At 39.0% G+C, this 23367-nt stretch overlaps 1 protein-coding gene across 1 annotated transcript; it reads left to right on the top strand.

Annotated features, from left to right (window-relative positions):
- The first annotated feature begins 1882 nt into the window (after positions 1-1882).
- DHX36 (DEAH-box helicase 36) lies at positions 1883-22144 on the top strand. Its single transcript, XM_030494459.2, has 25 exons — positions 1883-2123; positions 2368-2489; positions 3303-3504; positions 4190-4228; positions 5500-5670; positions 6463-6542; positions 7831-7905; positions 8041-8207; positions 8826-8907; positions 9429-9569; positions 10795-10897; positions 12469-12556; positions 13423-13478; positions 13581-13645; positions 14146-14289; positions 14718-14835; positions 15480-15578; positions 16570-16743; positions 16995-17081; positions 17614-17697; positions 17797-17896; positions 17983-18073; positions 19289-19409; positions 20050-20202; positions 21277-22144. The coding sequence occupies exons 1-25, from the start codon at positions 1938-1940 to the stop codon at positions 21460-21462; spliced, it is 2934 nt and encodes a 977-aa protein (XP_030350319.1). The 5' UTR covers positions 1883-1937; the 3' UTR covers positions 21463-22144.
- The last annotated feature ends 1223 nt before the right edge of the window (positions 22145-23367 follow it).

Raw genomic sequence — 23367 nt, 5'->3', positions numbered from 1 at the left:
TGCAGTGTTAAAAGACATGGCTGAAATGCAATAGCCACATGCTATTATTCCATATTATTCCATATTATTCCATAATAGCCATATGGAAATTCCCTCTTGCACTAAAATCCCACTTATTTAAAATGTGTGCACTACTTAGGTGTCCAAATACACTGTCATGAATACTGGATCCGTCAGAATAAATCTGTTGAAGTCACACAAGTGATTCAAGGTAATCTGGAGCATTTTTCTTCAATAATTTTTGAGGCGATACAACACACAAAACCAGCTTTCTGACAGCTTACTCAGGCATGCAGAACCCAACAGGAGATGCGACAGTGTGTCTAAGTCAAGCGGCATCTGAGAACGTGGGCACACACACTGTTGGTGGGACGTGTACACGTGGTCACCAGGGCTGTTTATTCTAGGTTCTGCTGGATTCAGGTTAGCATCAGACAGGTCTGCTGTCCTGGTATATTGAAATAACAGAACTAGAGATGGTAAGTGCCGCAATTTATATTCACGTACAAGGTAACGAAGGCTGGAAGGCAAGCTCGTTTTTTGTGGGAATCATGTTGTGCCACTGACAGGAAGGTTCATACCTGAGCAGCAGGATGTGTTCTCCCATCTAGAATCCTTCCCCTTCCACCCTTTCCCAAGGAGTTGGGCCACTCTCCCTAGTTTGGCATTTGTAAATAGGGCAGTGACATGTTTCAGCGGGGGATCTTTTAACATATCTTGGATCTCTGAGAATTTATTTTGTGCTACTTTCCTTTAGCTCTTTTTTACTGCCTAGTTGGTTGTCACTGTGAGACTTGTGAAGAATGCTATGAAAGTACTGTCAGTTGGTGTACGTGGCACTTGGAGTCATGGAGCGTGCTTCCCTAGTCTGCATTAAGCCACAGATGCAGGATGAGAAGAGGAGAAGTAAGGAAGAAGTATATTTCCTCCAGGATTTCTCATTTCTCTCCCACACTCCTTCCTTAATTTGCCTTTCAGATGATCTTCAAGGCATTGGGATTTTGGTTTGCATGTGTTAAGGCCATGGAAATAAGCATTTCCTTAGGCTTGGAAGAGGCTAACCCTAGCAGCAAGACAAGTGGCTTCTTGGATGCATGAAGCATTTTGTCAGGGAAAAGGAAAAAAGAAAATTCATATGTTGAACTCAAGCACCTAGTTCTTATTTCTTTACATAGCCAGCTGCTGGGAGTTGTTGGACTAAGAGCAGGTAAAATGTAAGCAGAGAAAAAAAAGAGGAAATGGTTTCGTTTGAAAGAAGCAGGCCTTTACCTGAAACAAGTTTGAAAATCGGCATGTAACACTGTTTCAGAGATCTGAATGCTAGGAATTTTTAAGTGAATGTAAATCAAACCAATAAAGAAAAGGTAAAAAATTATGTAAAGAAATGAGACCAAAGAAGCATTTACAGATGCACAACGATATTCAAGGAAACAAAAAGAACATTAACTGTTGAAAGAGGAATAATTGTGTGAATAATTTTATCTCATTTAAAGGGTTTAATTTAATGCTCTGGAGAACTTGGACAAATTATACCACATACAGCCAGCAGGCCCACAGCTGGGAGCTGTGTTAAATACGTACGTTCTATTTAAAAAAGCAGCAATAGGAAGACCCCTCTGGTACACAGAAAGGGGGTAGTGATGGAGACTGACATTTAATGTTTCCTTAAAATCCTGTCTGCCGCCTGAGACAGGAGAGGTCAGAACTCGAGTCTCTAAACTGAAACGAGCACAGTCATGCGAGATGGACTTGGGTGGCACATTGCAGTGAGTACATTGCCTCATGCAGCCGCAGTTCTGCTTCACCCCGGCGGCTTGCGGGACTCGAACCGGCCGGCGGGCGGCGCGGGCGGGGCGTGGTGGCGCGGGGCGGGGCGGCGAGCGGAAGTGAGGCAGTAAGAGGGGGCGGTGGGCGGTGGAGCCGGGTGTTGGGTGGCCATGAGCGGCGAGCACCGCTGGGGCTGGGGCCGCGGCGGCGATGGCGGGCCTTCCTCCGCCGCGGGGGGACACGGGGGCCGCGGCGGCGGGCGCGGCCGGCACCCGAGCCACCTCAAGGGCCGCGAAATCGGGCTGTGGTACGCACGGAAGCAGGGCCAGAAAAGCAAGGAGACGGACCGTCAGCAGGTGAGGGACGGCCCTTTGGGGGCAGAGACACCGCATGTGCTCCCGGTGCTGGGGCGCCTCGTCCGGTTACTGCCCAGCGCGGGAGCGGGGCTGCGGGGGCCCGGCCGGGAGGGAGCCAGCTTAACGGAGCTCTTAGCAAGGAGAGTGCGGCGGCCGGGCCGGGCCGGGCCTCCGTGTTAGAAATGAGCGTGCTTGTTTATGTGCCGGGTACGTGTTGATGGGAATTGTTTTGTTTTTCTGTCAGAGAGCCGTTGTGCGTATGGATGAACGCAGAGAAGAGCAAATTGTGCAGCTCTTGAACACTGTCCAAACTAAAAATGAAAAGGAGCAAGAAGCCATGTCCTGGTGGTCTGGAGATGAAGAAGGGTAAAGAGAAACAGTTACTAATGCTTTTATTTACATTGACTTGAACAAGTTTCCCACAAACTGGCAGGAAGATGGGTCAAGTTATTTATATACAGCGAGCGAATTAGGTTAACAGGCACTCGGTCTTTTCCACATGTGCTGCCATACTGAAACAGCTGGTTGTAACCATTGCTGTAAAACTCCCTTCCAGGTTATTGCTGACTTTGGGGTGTTAATTTTTCTTTTAAATTGTAAAATCCTGTAATTAATCTCCAGGACTACTAGAGTAGGTATACGGAAATTTTAAGCTCCCCTAGCCTCTGGAATTACTCTTCCAGCAGTGGCATTTGACTTCATTTTTCAGTTATTGGAAAATAAATAATCTTAGAATGTTTTCTCAGACTCTCTGAGATAGCGTCCGCTCTTAACACATAGAGGATTTTAAATAATAGCAGTGAAATGGGTAGTCGGGAGTGTTACTCCTGAGTCCAGTGAGCTGGGGAGTTTGGGTTTCCATTTTGTGAATGATCTGGTTACAGGGCAGTGGTTCTGGCAGTGGACTCCACAGTAGTTCTCTGGAATATTTTGTTGCTTTGTTAGATACGAAGAACATGTTATGCTTCTAGATAACAGATGTCAATTTTTTGTTGGCTGGTAATTTTCACACTTTAATTATTTTCATGACATACGCCATATTCTCATTGGCTGGTGGTCAAGTGACTCCTGAGTGTAATGTCTCAAAGCCAAATTTAAGGTTTGCCTTGTGTGGTTCAGTGCAGTCTTTATAGTGGCCTGGCACATCTTGGAAATCTCTGTTCTCTGCACTTATTTCAGACCTACTCCAGAACAGCCTGCTAAAGTGAAATCAGATGCTGGAAAAGCTCCCGTAAGACGGAGACCGCTCTTGGAAAAAACATCTCTTGATCAGGATGTGGAATATCTCTTTGAAAAAAATGAGCAGGATACTAATTTAGATGAGCAACTTAAAGAAGACTTAAGAAAGAAGAAATCTGATCCTAGATATATTGAAATGCAGGTACTTTTCCATGTGTTAAATAGAAAGCTTTTAATTGGATTGTTAGTTGTTTTTTTGGTTTTTTTTAATTAAACTGGCCTGAAAACATAACTTACAATTTACTTACTAGGAAGTTGTCATGATGTTACATTTGGTCCAGAATTTACAAAATGCATACGTGTCAATAGCACAGTGATTTATTATAAAACAGACTTCTGCTTGTGTAAAAGCTAAAATTTCAAGCTTGCTCATTGTTTAGTTGGGTGGGGTTTTCTGTTTGTTTTTAATGGTTTGCATGCCTGCACTTATGTGTAAAACTGAAAACACCAAAATGGGCTGTGAAGGAATTGCCTCTTAAAAACATAGTTTATGTTGGTCTAATAGCCATATAGAAAGCTGTTAAATAAAACACTCTTTCTGTGAGCAGATGGTTCTCCTATTGATCCAGGGCCCTAATCTTGCAGCTGTATTTGTGCACCTCTTCATGCACGAAGCTGTTGGTTTTAAATAAATTTGCTAAATAACGAAACTGAAACATGCACAGAATTAAACATGTTTCTATTGGGCCTATATTTATATAAGTATTAGCTGAACAATTGTTTGTGTTATTTCACAGTTTAGCCTAGATCATAGATGAAATCGGTTATGTTACTTCAGTCTTGAAAAGGTGTTTAAAGATACATACTGTTGTTTTCTTTTTTCCCAGAGATTCCGAGAGAAACTCCCTTCATATGGGATGAGACAGGTAAATGTGTATTGAAGTTGAAAGAATACATGTTTCTGTGGCTCTGCTGTAAAAAAAGAGAAAACGGTTGTGTAGCTGGGACTAACAGGAAACTTCTGTTGCCTTTTATGAAGGTGCTGAAGCCTCCCAAGTTTTGACTCTGGGTTTGACTTCTTCCCCAAAAGTAGCTCAGGTTCACTGCTTCGTGCTATGTGTGAAGTTACTCTGGGGCTGTATATGGGTTTATCAGCAGGGCCAGCATTTGTCATGGAAATGGTATTGAATGAATACATTTAAGTACACCTTTTTGTTTTTTTGTTTTAAGTATAGGTGGTCTTTCTCTGCCAGTTAAACTTCTAGAAGTTTCCTAGTTACTTGGATTTTGCATAGAGTAATTGACAACTACGTAAATTGTCATACTTTCTCTTTCTTACATATATGAAATTGTGGCCATTTGTTTAACATTTGCCAAGTTAGAATTGAACATAATGCTGATTAACCTTTTTTACTCCCAGAGTTAGTGGCTGTACTGCCGGCTTTTACTGCCGGCTTTTACTGCCGTTAGCTTCCCAGTCAAAAGTATAATATGAATGATAGTATGGGTTATTATTAATTGATGTTAATAGTTCATTTGATGTTACCTATATGAAATAGAAATTGGGTATTCTCTTATGTTTTCTTTTGCGGGCTCAATGAACAATTACTGAGTTTTCTTTCTGAAGTTAATGTGTTTCTCATAATGTCGTCCTTCCTGTTAGTGTTTGTTTCTTAAAACAGTTATACTCCCCTTTACAATCCTTTGGATTATGGGTAGAGGCTGGGAGTGTAAGGAATGTGTTCCTGTTGGTACAAGAAATGTTAAAATATTGTGCTGAAAATCTTTAGTTAGTACAGTCGCGGAGTCCAAGAGGGAAAACGTTTCTTTTCGGTCACCAAAGACAGACACAAGGCAAGTAGGAGGGAGAAGAATTTAAAAACTTATTTCAGGCTTTCAGTTTAGTTATTTTATGTTGTTTTCATACAGGATCTTAAGTATTTTAAACTAGTATTCAGATTCTATACAGTTTAAACCTCACATATGTGAAGTGCAAATGTGCAGAATTTACTTCTGTGTGGTTCAAACTTAATTCATTTTTTTTTATCATTACAGGAAACATATGAGTATCTGTTCCTTTAGTTGCTATGACACTTTCTTCTAAGTTCACCGCACAGTAGCAGAGAGTTGTCAAAATCCTTCTAAAATCTGTTTCAAACAGTAAAACATTTATTGTTTTCTCTTTGTTTGGAAACAGGAACTTGTAAACCTTATAAACAATAATCGAGTAACTGTGATCAGTGGTGAAACCGGTTGTGGAAAGACAACCCAAGTGACACAGTTCATCCTTGATGATTACATTGAGCGAGGGAAAGGGTCTACATGCAGGATTGTTTGTACTCAGCCTAGGAGAATCAGCGCTATCTCGGTAAGTGCTGCTTTGACAAACTGAGGTACTTCTTGTGATTCCCTTCCCCCCAATAAATCTGAGGAAAAATTACAGCCTTACTTGCAATCATTGAATGAATGATTGAATGAAGGAATGATGTCTCTGCCCTCACATGTACTCATACTAAATTTAAAGCATTCAGCCTGTAGTGGACAGTGAAGGTGTCTTTTGTTTGTTCATTTTCAGTTGTCTTAAATTGTATTGCGAATGATAATTCTGTTAATATACACTAATTTGATATTTTGTAAGTTTTGGTTGTTAAGAGAGCACTGGCACTGCAGGCCACATTTGTTCCTGAATTGAATCCTGGCTTTTATCTGTGATTTTAATGGATTTGGGCAATGCAAAAGTGAATTAAGGTGTAAACACTAATGTTTCCAGGCCCTTTAGTGGTATATTAAAGAGAGAATTTGGCTTTTAAGTGCACAGTAATTCTTGACAGTTAAGTGTGAAATGATTATAGAACCTTACTTCCTCTAAGGAAAGCTCACCCTGCTGAAAGAGTGAGGGTATTGCTAACACCTAAATGGTTGTGTTCCTTTAAAATATCTCCTGAAATGTCTCCTGGATCACAAACCCGTTCTTATATTGCTGACAGGAAACACTGTTCTCAGTGGAGGGGGGAAAGTGATTTTCAGGGTGTTTCTTTGTTGTTTGTGTAACGTCTTGATTTGGGTATTCCCTGCTGCTGAGTAGCTAAATCATAGGTCAGCCTTGTGGGATTTAAAAATTTCTTTAATGCACTGTTTTGGTTTTATTTATTTTTCTAAGGTGGCTGAGAGGGTGGCTGCTGAAAGGGCAGAAGCATGTGGTAATGGCAAGAGTACAGGATACCAGATACGTCTACAGAGGTAAGAGAGGCTCCCCCCAGCAGTTTTTGTGCATGCGTGTAAAGTGGTATCTATTGTTACGCAAGCAAGAAAATTTGAAAAGTAGTTCTTAATGTAGATGACATTAAGATGACATTCTGGTATCTTCTCCAAAAGGAATTCCTGTGGCTACCTCGTGTAGAGAATAAGGTTTTAGAAATGTAGTAAAAAGTTTGAGTGCAATTGTTATGTTTTATGCAGCATGTAACAATAGCTAGCACCAAATTGTAGTTTGTCCAAGCCCTTTTTTCAACTCTTCTAAAAGGTCCTGCTGTAGATAGAGATAAAACTGATGTTCCTAATCCATGAATTTCAAGGAAAAACAGAAATACGAAAAGAGAGAATGCTTCAAGGCATATTTCTGTGGAAAACTTACATATTTGCTACCTACTATTACCTATTGAGTAATCCCACTGGGATCAGGTAATAAAGTTAGGTGGATTGGCAAGAGTTTGTAGACCTAGTACCATAGAGCAAAAGCTATTACATTTGGAGTAGTCTATTTAAAAAAAACCCAAAAAGCCACATAAATGTTGCCAGCAAATAATAGAATCTCAATTACAATTACAACAAAACTGCTGGTGAGACGTGACAGCTTACTCCTTTCAGCATTCTAATGCAATTGTAGAATCATAGAATGGTTTGGGTTGGAAAAGATCTTAAAGCTCATCTAGTTCCAACCCCCTGCCATGGGCAGGGACATCTTCCACTAGACCAGGTTGCTCAAACCCCTGTCCAACCTGGCCTTGAACACTGCCAGGGGTGGGGCAGCTGCAGCTTTTCTGGGCAACCTGTTCCAATGTCTCAACATCTTCACAGTGATGAACTTCTTATATCTAATCTAAATCTCCCCTCTGTGAGTTTAAAGCTATTCCCCCTTCTCCTATTTGAGTTTATAGAATCTCATTTATGTTTTTCTTATTATTTAAACAATAATGTTATCCTGTTGCATATTTACCTGTCATCTGTGCTGAGCTTAGATAGCTGCAAGAATTTGGGGTGAGCAGATCAACGTGGAAGTAAGTGATGAAAAATGTCTGGGAAGTCAGGGCTTCTGTCGGATGACAGGTGTTTCATAACCTATCAGCAAAAGTGCTGCGACTGTGGCCTGATTCCTTTGTTCTTCCAGCTGAACTCTAGGAGAGCAAATTAGAGAATGAGGCATACTTCATAATGTCTGTAATGACTATCTGCATTTTGATTTTAAGCTTCTAAAGCACTATGTAAAATACAGAAGAGAACTGAGGAATTCTGAATGTGTCTCTTTCAGTCGGTTACCAAGGAAACAAGGTTCAATATTATACTGTACTACAGGAATTGTCCTACAGTGGCTCCAGTCAGATAAGTAAGTTTTCCTGTTTAATAAGAAACTGAATACAATTAACAAATGATGTGACTACTGACCTGTTTCTGTCAGTCTCGGTTGGTTTTTTTAATTTTGCTAAAACCAAATGCTTAACTTTCTGCTCTTCTCTTTTAGGCACTTGTCCAGCATTAGTCATGTAGTTCTTGATGAAATTCATGAAAGAAACCTTCAGTCAGATGTTTTACTGAGCATTATTAAAGATCTTTTGAATATTCGTTTGGATCTGAAAGTAATACTCATGAGTGCTACTCTAAATGCAGAGAAGTTTTCGGAGTATTTTGGTAGGTGAAGTGCTTCCTATAAATGTTCCTCTTAAGTAATTTAGCCTTCTATAGTATAATGCAGTTCTCAGGTTTTAGGATTGATTTTTAGCAAGTGAGGTAATGACTTCAGTTTTACAAATAGTTGCCAGCTGCCGGAGATGCTTATTCCCTTTAGTTTTATCTCATCATGAGCATACATTGCTTTTGTATTTGCTTGTAGGGTGGAAACAGTAGGGTGGAAACAGTATCTCCAGAGTTTTCATATTATAAACAGTATCTCCAGATTTTTTTCATATTATAATATTTACCATATTTTGAAAGTCTTGGTGAGTGGGCCACAGATTGAGGCCTTTAGTTCAGTCTTCAGCTTTATCCTGTAGCTGGAACCAGATGAACATGCTGGTAAACAATGTACCGCTTGCTACCTATGTTTTTTAATCAGCTACCTGTGCTTTTTATATTAGCCACTTTATTTGGAATTGAATTTGGCATCTTATGTGAGAATTCCAAAATAAATGAAAAAAACCCTGTAGACTTGGCAACTGTATTGCAAAAATAGCGAAGAATATTTCTTGCCTCTTTTATTTCAGTACAATATTTTTTTCCATTTTAAAATGGTTATGCCTTCCTCAACAGATAATTGTCCAATGATTCACATACCTGGGTTCACCTTCCCTGTGGTGGAATATCTTCTCGAAGATGTAATTGAGAAGTTGAGGTAAGTTTATTCTCTAAAACACCATTACGTAGTATTTTGGGGGTTTTTTTGTCTTTTTTATGTCTTCTCAAAATTTACCTTGGTATAAATGACCTGTGCGAGAATTAGATGTGTTTTTCAACAGCGAAACTTTCGAGAGAAGTTTAATTTTATAGTAATTGAAAATGGCATATAGCTATCTGGAAGTGCTGGCTTGAGGTGGGGAAAAAAATTGTCTGTCTTTCAGTGTGGTGAATTTTCAGGCTACTAAAACAAGCTAGTCTTTCCATTTGTTCAAACTTCTTTTTCTACGTGTTCTCATGCTTACTGGAGTTGGTACCTGGTTTTATAAATAAGATTTCTTTCAGAAAAGAAACCTAAGAATCTTATTTACATGGTATACCCAAAGTGCAGCTTTGTTATTATTGTCCATATATATGTCCATATTGACATGTACTTATTGTCCATAGTTTGGAAAACTACTATGCAACTGGCTTTAAAGCACTTTAGTTTCAAAATTTACTTATATTTGTTGTTTAAAGGTATACTCCAGAAAACACAGACCGTCGGCCACGGTGGAAGAAAGGCTTCATGCAAGGACATGTAAGCAGGCCAGAAAAAGAAGAAAAAGAAGAAATCTACAGGGAAGGATGGCCAGACTACTTAAGGCAGCTGCGGGGCAGGTTGTTCTCAAGAGTTACTCTTCGGCATTAAGTTTTTAGACACTTGTGAACTGAGAAACATAAATGAGTGCTCTATTCTATTACCATGCTTTTGTTAATGATGGGATAGTTGCTAATGTGGAAAACAGTAATGATGGAATTGCCAGTACAGTTGGCTGACAACCACTGAAGTGCTTTTGAGTTATCACAGAGAATTAAGAGTTCTCTGCATGTGCAAACTGTAAGAAGGCTTACAGCTGTGGAGTTCCTTGGTGTTGGTGTTGTCCATTACAGTCTTCAGCATAACGTTAGGCTTCTTCAGCTTTGTTCATAAGTTTTCTTCTAATGAATTCTCTCCTTTTTTAGTCTTTGAGAGAGATCTCTCAGTATTTTAGTCTCATAATCAACGTAATAAGAAGTATGCTGGTTTATAAACCACTCCTCCGCAAAAATACCAAAAACAAAATTAAAACCCCTTTTCCTCAGAATATTTAAATATTCCTCTAGGTTGATTTAAAGCCAACCTAAATAATTTTGCCTCTTGAGCACCTAGTAGAGACTGTTCACTTGAAACACAGTATTTGACTACTTTGGTAATCTGGATAAGTTGATAAATTGGATAGCCTGGCTGATTTTTCAGGAACAGTATCTCCCTGTTTTTCTCCTGTCTGATCCTCTGCATTTGGGACTGTCTATATAACCAGCTTGGCAATAATAATGAATATAGGCGGCTCAGCTTTATATCCCTTTTCTAAGGGAAAACTCCTCAGTGGTCTATCTTCCTCTGGCCTACCCCATACTCTGCTCATCCCATTTGTAGTCCTTCCCTTTCCCACCATGTCTTTTGAACCAATTGGCAATTCTGTCCATGGTGTTAACTTTCGTGAGTCAAAGGGCTGAATAGATGAGATGCTTCCTCTACTCACTGTGAGATAGAGAGAAATAAACAGGTGAACTCAGATTAGTTAGGACCTAGTTAATCTGTGGGGGTAGAGAGATTGTGTAAATGCTTCAGATGCAGTTTGGCCATAACATGGTAATTCTTAAATTTAATATTCTAAACTGATGTTAATTGCACTAAACTAAATCTTGAGAGCACATTGGGGGTACAGTGTTTGAACAGACAAAGAAATAGATTGCTAGTGGGTTACATAGATATGTGATTGCAGAGCCTTATAACAGAAACCTGAGTGCATGGCTGTGTGTGTTACTAAGGTACCAATGTGTGTGCTTTCCATGCCTGCAGGTATTCAGCAAGTACTATAGATGCCTTGGAAATGATGGATGATGACAAGGTCGACCTTGACCTTATAGCAGCACTTATCAGACACATTGTTTTGGAAGAAGAGGTATACTTCTGTCTCCTGTCTTCTAATGATGTGACCAAGTTGTGGTTAGTGGCTGTTGGGAATGTCAGAGCTGATAGTTTGGCTTCTCATGCAGATAAAAAGAATAATTCCATGTTTTGCTCTTCTGAGAAGTAATCTAACAGCTATAAATACCTAATTACTGTTTAAGCCCTGAGTTAAGAATGTGGTTAGTTGCAGTGTTCATTGAAACGATGGGATAGAATCTGTCTTTAAAGGGGAGCGTACGTTTAAGCATTTTCTTGAATGGGGGCTGTGGGTATTAGTGAGAACTATGTACAGAAGAAACTTGGATAACTTAGAATTACATTTGATACACTCATTCATGGTCCCTTCTGAGCAAGGGGAATAAAAGAACCTGGACTCTTTCACTGACAGTGTCTATGAGAGGTTGTCTCATAAATAAAGTGGAATAGATATCTGAAGGTTCAAGTGCCATTTTGATTCAGATTGCTGAATTTTTTTCTTTTGGATAAGTTTTTAAGCCTTCAAATTAATTATACACTTTAGTTATTTGATGGAAAGTAGTATAATTACAAACTACATTTTAACTTCTGGTTCTTTCTGTGGCTGTGTCTGTGTTTGTTAAAGGTAGTGTTCTTTATAGTCTGCAGTAAAAGTTACATTTTGTGGAACAGGTGTAGAAAACTGTCTGAAGTCCTCTTTAGTGTACAACTGTATCCCTGCTCTTAATTTCACAGCAGTGGGGAGAGGGGACAAGAGCAATACTTAAGAGTCTGTTCACTGCCCATTATCTACACTGTGCGGTTGGCTTTAATAGTTCTGCCTGAAGTCGTATCTAAATATGACTTGGATGCTGTGAAGGCTGAATTCTTATACAACCTAGCTGAAGTCTGATCACATTTACCAAATTAGCTAGGAGAATCTTCCAACTTCCAGCTTGTTAAGATTAGTAGTTAATACAGCTGCATTAATAGTTATCCCCAAATGTGCCTTACCTTGTTATTTAGTAATAACATTATCAGGATATTAATGTGAGAAAGTTCCTATGCCTGAAGCAGTGGCAAATATAAAGTAAGAATAACTTCTGTTACCATAGGTATAATGTAGCTTATCATAACCTGAAGTTAATATATTTGTTTCTGAGTTGGAAAAACATCTGTGGGAGAGTTGACATCAGGGCTGATTCCTTAATGAGAATTTTGACTGTTAAAAGCATCAAACAATTTAGTATTCCAGATAATAGATCAATTAAGGTGTGGGTAATGAGGAGTTGCTGTTTTGTATTTTGTTCTTCCTGTGTTGAAAATGATAAAACTAGTATATCTGTTTTGTTTGCAGCTCCAAGTCTTGTAGTGTTGACTTGGCTGTGTTTAAAACACTGCAAGGGGAAAAATGTTTAAAATCAAATGTTTAGTTATTACATTCAGATAAATATGTAACTCTTATAGAAAACAAACTTATAAACTTTGTTCCGAATTCCAGTCAGCGAGGTTTCAAATATCACATATCCAACATGTGTTTATTAGTGTGCAAGTAGCTGGTTCTCTGCAGTTTATTCTAACCTCTTTTCCCTTCCCTTTTATATATAGGATGGTGCAATTCTAGTGTTTCTTCCAGGCTGGGATAACATTAGCACGTTGCATGATCTCTTGATGTCACAAGTCATGTTTAAGTCAGGTAAACCCAAAATTTTACATTGGAATTCTAGCAGTAGCATTAGTGGCAAACTCCTGATTTTTGCATGTGATTGCTGGTATTGCGCTGGATTTGGTTTTGGGTTTTTTTTTTTTTTCTCCATTCTCCTCTTAAAATGATTGCAGCGTGTTCAGCTTTTTTGTGTTTATATGGTATCTTTCGTCTGCTAATGATAACTCATTTTCCTCAGTGTAGGTGTGAACAATCTGAGAGAGAATCTCAGACCTGCAACTTTTTCTCTGGTCTTTTCTTGTAGCTGTGATAACTTCCAAGCTAAACTCTCTGTTCATTACGTGTTCATTTTCTCTTTTCTTGATTCTTCAGCAGCTTCTGTTTACTGCTTTGCTGATAGTTCTTTTAAATTCTGTTTATCCATAGAAGCTTTTTTAATAAGACACTAAAAATCTGATATGCATTAATTTGCCCTGTTTGCATAACTCATAATTTCATGACTTGTCTAACTATACTCTTGACTATTCAGATAGTTGTCATGCAGTTCATATTGTATACATTCCACAGATAAAGAATTGAATCTGTTGAAAGATTGAGAGTGAGTTTATTTATTAAACTTCAGCAAGTTTAAAATGTTTTGAGACTTTAAAATTGAAATATAAATTACTGTACATAATTCATATGCTTTCTTAAACTTGTCATCATAGCATTATAAAATTATCCTTTATATCTTTTTACTTTAGAATTTGCCGTTATGATACATATACCTGTCAATTCAGAATAAGAAACAGTATACTTACTTGCAGCTTATTTTCTCCATTCTGCATAGTTGATTTTCCTGTAAAATTACAGTTTCTTTGCTTATACTGTATCTTCTACTGATTTTTCATTTTCAGATAGGTTTATTATCATACCTTTACATTCATTGATGCCTACTGTTAATCAGACTCAGGTATGCCTGTCTTTTATTGTTCTATTTCACAACTACAAAAAACATTACTTAAGCATTTGTTTGGTTTTGGCAAACATATAAATGGGCCATGGATAATTACAGGTTTTTAAGAAGACCCCGCCAGGAGTAAGGAAAATCGTGATTGCTACCAACATTGCAGAGACTAGGTAAATAGCTAGCTATACAGAACCAAACCAGCTCTACACTTAACAAAATAAATGAAAGTCATAGTTTAAAATATAAACCTGTTAATGTTTCAAAACATGTATGTTTGTGTTTGTACCATTCATTTGTAACCTGTTACCTTTAGAAATGTTTATAGGCTAAACAGGAGATTTCCTTTAATTGTTTGAAACAATTAAAACGTTGGGTTTACTCTAATGACTTGTCTTTGTTGCACATGATAAATGTGAGCTGCCTGTCCTCTCTGCAGACTTCATAACCCCATATGGTGACTTTTGCTAGACCTAGGAGAATAAATGTAGCTCTTTCTTGAACTGCTGGAATTGGTAACCTAATTCTGAATGAAATTCCAAACAAATTTTTGTAATTGTTGGCTCACAGTTTGGGAGGGGATAAAGAGAGGCTAAAACCCCCTTTTAAATACTACATGAAGCTTGCAAAGATGAAGAGCTGCTTTTTTTTTTTCCTCTCTTTTCTTAAACAGCATTACAATAGATGACGTCGTGTTTGTTATAGATGGTGGAAAAATAAAGGAAACTCACTTTGACACGCAGAACAACATTAGCACAATGGCAGCAGAGTGGGTTAGTAAAGCTAATGCCAAGCAGAGAAAAGGCCGAGCAGGAAGGTAAGAATTATGTGGATAGATAGAACTAAGTTTTGTGGTGCTAAATTTCCATTAGTCTTGGAGCACATGCGGGCTGAACGTACGACTTTGTTATTCACATATTCACCAGCAGGTGCTAGCACAACTCTCTCTTGTTCTTAGGGAAAGAGTGGTTTCTTGTCTAGGGAACTGACTTAACTTGTGCTGCACTGTGCTGTGTTCTTTGAGAAGGAAAGTCCTGTTTTTTTCACTATGTTCTGCATGCCTGTTTCCTGTTGATGGGTCCGTGTTTCAGAAGGCTGAAATGGCTTTTACAGTTGAATACACCTCTTCCATTTCCTTGAGGTGTTTCGGAAAGCTGTTTGTAAACATAATATCATAGTGTCATAGGAAGAAAACCTATTAATTTATTTATTTATTTATTTATAAATTTATTTAAATAATTGCAGAGTTCAGCCAGGCCACTGTTATCATCTGTACAATGGACTCCGTGCTAGCCTTCTAGATGATTATCAGTTACCAGAGATCTTGAGGACACCTTTGGAAGAACTCTGTTTACAAATCAAGGTAAACATATGAATCTTCAAACCTATTAATATCTACTTTTCCATTAGAATAATAGGTCGAGAGATTAACTTAATGCAACTCTGAGCCTAGGGTTGTCTTCAAGTTGAAATTCTGTTACTCCAGAAGTAACAGATATTGTAGCAACTTTTGCAAAAGGCATACTTGTATCTAGAGGCATCAAACCCAGGAAAAATAGGGTTGTGTAGAATAAATAAAAGCTGAAGTCTACTAACAAAAATTTGGACTGTGCTTCCTCTCCTTTTCCCCCAAATATCAGAGGAGTTTCAGTGGGAATGCCAGTGAGTCAAGGGATGTGATGATGTCTTAAGAGAATTTGACTAAAAAGTAGTTTTAGAACTGACGTGAGTTTCCTTTTTTTGGCAGTTTGTATGGAATTCCTTATGCATGCCTAAGGAATACCATGGCTATGCATACTGAATGAAGAATAGATCGTTATGCTTCAAATATTAGCATTAATTTTATTTTTGTCCTTAGTTCTTAATTGGTGAAATTCAATCTGAACCTTCTGAGTTATTTACACTTTTGAAATTAGTGTGGTCATTGCTTACTAGGTGTGGGTAGCTATTTTTCTCCAATTGCTGTAGGGTTTTGGTGGTTGGTTTGTTTTTTTTTTTTTCTTTCAGATTCTAAAGCTTGGTGGAATTGCTTATTTTCTGAGCAAACTAATGGATCCACCATCTCGTGATGCTGTAATGTTGGCCATAAATCATCTAATGGAGCTGGTAAAGTATTACTTAATGTACATGCAAAGAGATACCTGTTTATAACCACGTTACTGAATTTTTCTTATCAGACAGTTCTGATTCTACAGGTCTGGACATTGCAACCCCATACGGTATTGTGTAGACTTGTATATATCTTCACTGAAGAGAGGAAATAGTTTCACATCATACATGATGTTTATGGCTGCATAGAGTAGTTCTTTTCTAGATTACTCAAAACATACATGCACCTTGCATTTAAGTTCCGTACAGACACTTATTTAACTTACAGCGTCTGTATCGCCCTGTTCATGGCTGCATCCACCAGGCCTTCCTATCCCAGTTGGATTGGTGAAGAGTTTGAGATACTTTTTCTGTGGGCAACTAAGGCTTACAGGAGAAAGATCTTGTATGTCATTGCCCCTTTGGATGCTGCAGAAGGAGAGATTAGTGATGCGTTTTTACCACTGGTATTATTTGTATAAATAGGTTGTAGCAATAAATTGAAACTTCTGATTCGCATGAAGAGCAGTATCATACACTGATGGTGTGATTCTATGGATGTGTAGATAAAATTCAGCCATACATTTGGTGTTCTATGACAATGCTGTACAGTAATGAAGGGTAAAGTAAATGTAGACAGAAGGTAAGGTACAAGTCTAAAAGGGAGCTTGATCAGGAGAGTAGGAAGACACTCAAGTGTTAATAATTCTTCCTGCTTTTGTCCAGAAAGGCACTGAGCCTGGTAAACCCCTTGACGCACAAAGCTGGTTGCCATTTTCTTGGATCTAATTAAACATTTTAATTTCTTCATAACTTGTTCAATCACTTTCCTACCATACCTCATTAACAGCCAGCTGCGTTCTTCAGCTATTAGGCTTTTTGTTGTCCTCTGGATAGACTAGTGGCTATTTCAAGGAAATCCTCCCCATTTCTAATACTGTGTTTATTCTTCTTTTCTTTTTTCTCTCTCCTTTTTTTTTTTTTTTTTTTCTTTTTTTCCTCCTGGCAGAATGCTTTGGACAGACAAGAGGAACTGACTCCCCTAGGAGTCCATTTAGCACGATTACCAGTCGAACCACATATTGGAAAAATGATCCTCTTTGGAGCTTTATTCTGCTGCTTGGATCCAGTTCTTACAATTGCAGCCAGCCTCAGCTTCAAAGACCCTTTTGTCATTCCTCTGGTAAAGTTTCTAGGAGGAGAATTGCATGTCAGATTTTAAGAATCTCAGAAGGATATTGGGACTTACCGAGATGCTATAGTTCAAAAGCACAATTGCCTTCATGTACTATGAGGTCTTGTCTACAGAATATTGGAAGGAGCTTTAATTTGCATTAAATTTCATGTTGCATACAAAGTATTGCTGTATATATAATAATTAGGAAAACAGAACTGTTGTGTCATGAATATTTTATAGATTCTAATTATTCTTAGGGCAAAGAGAAAGTAGCAGATGCAAGAAGAAAGGAACTGTCAAAGAACACTAAAAGCGATCATCTAACAGTGGTGAATGCTTTCACGGTAGGCATGTTTTAATGTTGTTTTCCTTCTAGAATTTTGAGTGATGTGGTTTATTCTAAGGAAGAAACTGATCAGGATATGTTCTGTAGTATTTCTCTCTTGACTTCTACGGAAGCATAAAACCGAATTAATTTTCACCCTTCTAGTGTGAAGGAATCTTGTCTTCAGGCTCAATAACCAAATTTCTTGTGGATGTCTGTGAAAGTGACAAAGAAAACATACTGTTATAGTTACCTTGCTGAAGTCGTTAATTCTTGTTCTTTTGGTTTCTACAAAAAGCTGAAGCTGAAGTTCTGGCTAACTTAGCTAGATTTCACTCCTTGCATTGAAAAGGAAAGGTTTTGATTCAAAATTTTGTGAAGTTGTGTATTTCTGTTCTGTTCTGCAGATACGTAAAGAGATCAAAGGATTTACTTTCTCTCTTGTAGAGAAAAATGTATCTGTATTGGTTGTTGACCTCCATGTTTTTGTTGCCCTTAGTTTTTTTTGTGTTCAGTCACAAATGCCTTTGAACTACGGTTTTATTTTTTAGGGCTGGGAAGAAACTCGGCGTCGTGGTTTCAGAACTGAGAAAGACTATTGCTGGGAATATTTCCTGTCTTCAAATACACTTCAGGTAAGAACCTGATAGATTAAAGAAGGAGGATCATGTCTGTGGGGAAAACAGGAGGCCTTTTGGCGCAGCATCGTTTTGGGACTATTTTTTGTTTCCTAGATGCTACATAACATGAAAGGACAGTTTGCTGAGCATCTCCTTGCAGCTGGATTTGTGAATAGCAGAGACCCCAAGGATCCCAAATCTAATACCAACTCAGGTGAATAGTGGAAGGAAATGGAAGATTTCTGATAGCTGAAATCTCAGTGTGCGGAACTCTGTTGTTTGCTTTGCTGTCTTCTGCAGATAATGAGAAGTTACTCAAAGCGGTCATCTGTGCTGGCTTATATCCAAAAGTTGCAAAGATCCGGCCAAGCTTCAGCAAAAAAAGAAAAATGTAAGGGTTTGGCTTAATGTTGGTTGTATTCAAAACATTTTCTACATTTTAGGTAGTTTGGCAAGGTGAAGCAAAGGCTCGAGTGCAGGAATGAATATCCCTTTATAGCTCAAGTCATGGTTGTGGGTTACTTCCTTTGAGAAGGGTAGATGAGGGCTTGGGATTGTTGATCTTTACTTGGTTTAACATTTGGGTACCTCCTAGTGTGTGAAATGATCTGTGTGACCTTATCGTGCCCTGGTTAATGCTACAATATATCAGTAACACTGCTACTAAAGGAGTCGGACCACCAACAAGCAGTGGTTGAAACACTATCCTTTCTTACTGTTTGGCAAGATAGAGCCCAGGAATTCTGGTCTGTTGATTTGTCGCTGCTTATATTATCAGTCTATTTATTCTTATTAACTGTTACTCAGTAACAGTACACTCATCTGAATGTTGATATCCTCTCCTTTGTGGACATGATTTAAGAGCAAAGACAGATTTAAGGGTTGAGCATGTGGATCAAACTTCCTGGGTGTGTGATGTCGAAACAACAGGCTAAGAGGAATCATTATACCTATAATTAAAAAAACCCCAACAACCCAAAACTAAGAAAACCCAAGTGTTTATTTCTATGAAAGGAGTAAGAACCAGGTAGTCAAAATTACACTCAATATAGCAGAACTTAGACCCGTTTATAGCTGACACTGCTAGTCGGTTGACACTCCCTTTTAAGCATGCTGGAGTCGCCTAAAGGATGCAGTAAGTTTGGAAACCTGATGCAAGCTACTGTGTTGCTGTGGCTTTGCCGCATGGTGGAGCTCCTTGTAAGCCTGCTGTCCAGGAAGCCTCAGTTTTATGATGCTCTAAGCAAGAGATTTGGTACACTAACCACTTTGCCTCTCCCACCCTAATTGAGTAACACTGCCTTTCATTTGAACAGCAATGGCACTTGTTTTTTATACTTGAGAGAATGACAGGGATTTTTACGGCGGTAAATATGACAAAGAATTCTAACTTCTTAAATGTAGAGGGAGATGTCTGAAAATCTGTACTATAGAGTCAGTGGTAATCTTTTGGGTAAAGGGTTAAAGTTTCTTTGAATGTCCTTGTATTTTCAGAATTTGGTATGCTAGTAGAGAATGGGAGGTTTTTTTAACTTGAGACACGCTTGTGCTAATCTTCCAAGATCTTACTTCAATCCTAAAATAAAAATTTTTCTTTTCTTTTAAGGGTGAAAGTTTGCACCAAGACAGATGGAACAGTTAATATTCATCCTAAATCAGTTAATGTGGAAGAAACAGAGTTCCATTATAACTGGCTCGTGTACCATTTGAAGATGAGAACTAGCAGTGTATGTGGTTTATATTTGTGTAATTTATAGCTTTTTAATATGATTGGATCAAGGTTCCAAGGGGATGTGAACAGTGCCTTTGTTTTGCAGATTTCTTGTCCTGGGTCATTCCTTTTACATGCTATCAGGTTACATGCTTTGTGATACTGGTGGTATATTGTTCCACAAATAACTAACTTTTGCGGCTTTGTGGTTGGGTTCTTTTGGTTTGGTTTTTGGATGGTTTGGTTTTGGTTGGGTTTTTTTAAGGTTCTGGCAATAACAGGTGTAATTTTGGTTTTGGTGTTTTGGTTTTTTCCCATTTCAGTCTAGTGTAACACTTACGAATATTCTGGGGTGGGTTTTTTTTTTGGTTTTTTTTTTTTTCGGTTTTTTTTTTTTTACTTACCTTTTTAGTTTTTGTGGAGTAGTTGGTTTGATTTCACCACTTGCTGTGAAGGACTGTATTTGGGACTGTTTTGCCACTGTTCAATGTGATTTCATGTACCTTTTTTCCAACTGAGTTGCTTCATATGTTTTGCAAATTTGTGAATGGTTCTTGAAAAATGATCTTCTGGAATTCTGTTAGAGCTTTGTTAAGGGTTACTGATGTCACTTAAGATGTTTTGAAGGGTGATTGGACAATTTTGTCTCCTTGCAGATTTACTTGTATGATTGTACAGAGGTATCTCCATACTGTCTCTTGTTCTTCGGAGGAGACATATCCATTCAGAAGGATAAAGATCAGGATACCATTGCTGTGGATGAATGGATTGTTTTCCAGTCTCCGGCAAGAATAGCACACTTAGTTAAGGTGACTATGTTTAATAGTAATGTAATGTAGATGGAAGACTTGGTGTAACACTGATTCTTCTTAGACAATTCTTTATTTGATACTACTGTGTAGCTGGTGAGTTACCACTGTAGGGAGATGATAATGAAAACATGTTTTCCCAGTAAGCAGTTTGAATACACAAAGTAAGCAAAAGAGATCTAGTGAAGGTGTGGAGAGGAATGCAGTAGTAAAAATAACATTCTGAACAGTCTGTATCACATGGCGAACTGGGCAGAAGTGAACAGTAATGCACTCCCTTATGTTTGGCCTATGGAGCAGGTGGGCACTCAGGTTTGGTTTTGCGCTGTTTCCAGTGTAACAGCTTGGCTAACAAGCGTGAGGCCGTGTACCTGTTGAGGTGTTGAGAACATGGTGGTGGTGTTCAGCCGGTGCAGCCTCTGCTTAAAAAATTCATGGGAATGCTGGAAAACTATAGAAGGTTCGGAATCATAGGGTGGAATGATAGGGGTTTATAGACATATCTTAGTAAGACATTTGAAGAGCTTAATCTCTATACTTCTCCATAGCAGAAGCTGTAGCATGACTTACTCAGTGCATGAAATGTCCCCACGGATATGGAAATATGAGGATGGGCTCTTAAGCTAGCAGTTAATGTTCCAGGAAGGAGAAGCTGAGTAGAGCTCTGTTTAATATTAGATCTAGAAATCATATCTGATTTTTTTTTTTTTTTTTAACCCAGATATTTTTAATCCTGAAATAGTTGGCTAATGGATGTATGTATAGACTGTTAAAGGCCATCGCATCCGGAGGTGGTCATCTGCCATAAAAGGAAACACTGCTCAGTTATGAGAAGCAGCTTTTGATCCTGAAAATAGCAATGTTGAAATGAATTGCTGGGAGAAGAGCAGGTGTAAATATTAGGAGAACAGAGGGCCCAAGGGCTTTGAACTTAGTGTAATAATGTTGGTGGTTGTGTGTAGCTCTAATGGCCTGTGTCTTTTCTCTCTTTTTTTTTTATTTTATTCTTATTTTATTTATTTTATTTTTTTTTTTTTTTTACCTTTTTTCTTCATTCCAACAAACACATTCCAGAATTTAAGACAAGAGCTTGATGATCTTCTACAAGAAAAAATAGAAAACCCACATCCTGTGGACTGGAATGATACTAAATCCAGGGATACAGCAGTACTGACAGCTATTATAGACTTGATCACAACACAGGAGAATGAAAGTGCCAGAAACTATGCTCCACGATTCCAGAGTGAACGCTATAGTTGACACACTTTCATCTGTATTGATAAAGGCAACATACTCACCTTTTTTGTTTTGGGTTTTTTTTTTTTTATAACATTAATTCAGCTAGAGGAAAAACTTCTTTTTTTAGGGTAAGCTGGTAATTCCCTCATGCTGAAGAGCAGTTACTTCAAAATAGTTGGTAATATCTGTATATGCATGGTATTCTGTGTTCAGTGTAGCTTTTTAAATAAGAGAAATGCAGTGCTAGCAGTGGTAGTTGATGTACGGTTCTTGTCCTGTTGTAGCTTTTTTTTTTTTTTAATGCATCAGGTAACAGATTTGCAAAAACCCTGCTGAAGTACTGCTAAATAATTCTTAAACTGTTCTTGCTACTTTTGAGATGTCTCTCCCAGACTTTTTTTTAATTGAGGGTGGTAATTAACTTACTGTGTTATTCCAGCTGTGCAGCAGTCTTCTCACCAACACTTCTACAGAAGGCAATTACAGCTTAATTAAACTAAACTTGAAAACACTTGTTAAATTTGTGCTGTGGGAGGAAACAGTCTTCAGAAATACTCTCCTCTTCTGCCTTTCATCCCATTAAATTAATCTTTCTTTGCTTTCTGTGCCCATCTGTCATCGCTACTGACTAAAATTTCAGGTTACAGGAAACATGGTTGGATAAAAGCAATGGTGGAATACACTTTAAGGTTTCATTGCATTCTAATTTTTCTTCCCTTTTTTTTTTTTTTTTAAACAGTCCATATATGGGTTATACAGTGATACATTAAAAGTCTTTTCTTCAAAGTGTTACTTCATCTGTTCTTAGTTCTTAATGTTTTGAATGCTTCCAACAATGTAAGAACATTTGAATAACATGGCTTGTGTAGGATTTTGGGTAGGGCAACTGGAGAAATACTGTTCTGATCAAACTTGTACAGGTGGCAGACCTGATGTTTCCTTTACAGGCTGGGGCTGGATTTGGGGTTGGGTTCTATTGCCCTACTGCTAGGGGGGAGCTAAAACAGGGTGGGTGTTTAACTAGGCTGGCAGTTTACTTGGCAGCCCTGTTACCTGTGCTTTGCAGCCGTAGCTGCAGTTATTTTTAGGTTTATCCTTCAGGAACAAAGCTCTTGTGTCTCATTTTGTTTTCCTGGAAGTGTAATCCCTCTCCCTTTGTGGGTTTTGGTTTTGTTTCTTGTGCTTAGCAAAAATGGTCTTGACCACCAGGCTTGGGAGGACTTGTGACCCTTACCATGAACTGGTCAGGTGAAACTGTTTTCATACAGAAATAAGTCTTGGTGACTAGACTATGCTTTCCATTGGGTTAACAGGGAGTGGAGGAAGCCCAGCTCGTTATTTCTACAACACAGCTGCAAAAACCAGTTCAACCTCCCTTCCCCCAATCACTTTATACTTTTACCTTCAGGTGCTGAGGCTGCTGCTTCAAACGAGCAGGGCGGAGGAGGAGGAACATCCTGCCCTGGCCTGGGGGTGCTGGATGCACCTTAAGCAAGGGGAAGACAAAAGCCCCGGCTGCTCCGGGCAGGGGGTGACGGGCCCTGGCGTTCGCTCCCGGCTGGTGCCAGGGCCCCGGAGCCGCCCGCGGTTGTGTGGGGTGAGGGGGGGGCTGTGAGGGCTGCGGAGACCTGCCAGGACCCGGCAGCAGGTAAGCGCGGCCCGCGGCCGGTCCGCCCGCCTCAGGGCGCTCTGGGGGAGAGCGACGTTGGAGGAGGCGGGAGCCCAGGATGTCGCGGAGCCGCTGAAGGTGAGCCTGGAACCGAAAGGAGAAAAAAGGGATTAAATGTATGATGATTTGTGTGGAAATGAAATAACGACCAGTGGAAACACGGGGCGTCGCGCTGGGACGGTGCAACTGGTGGAGGAGGACGCAAGATGGCGCGCGGAGCTGAGGTCTCGGCGCGGCGGGTGCTCCGCGTTACAAAC

Source organism: Strigops habroptila, chromosome 8, assembly GCF_004027225.2.
Source record: "Strigops habroptila isolate Jane chromosome 8, bStrHab1.2.pri, whole genome shotgun sequence".
NCBI classification, from domain to species: Eukaryota; Metazoa; Chordata; class Aves; order Psittaciformes; family Psittacidae; genus Strigops; species Strigops habroptila.
Note: the sequence above shows the minus strand (reverse complement) of the source record. Positions and strands in the feature narration are given on the sequence as shown.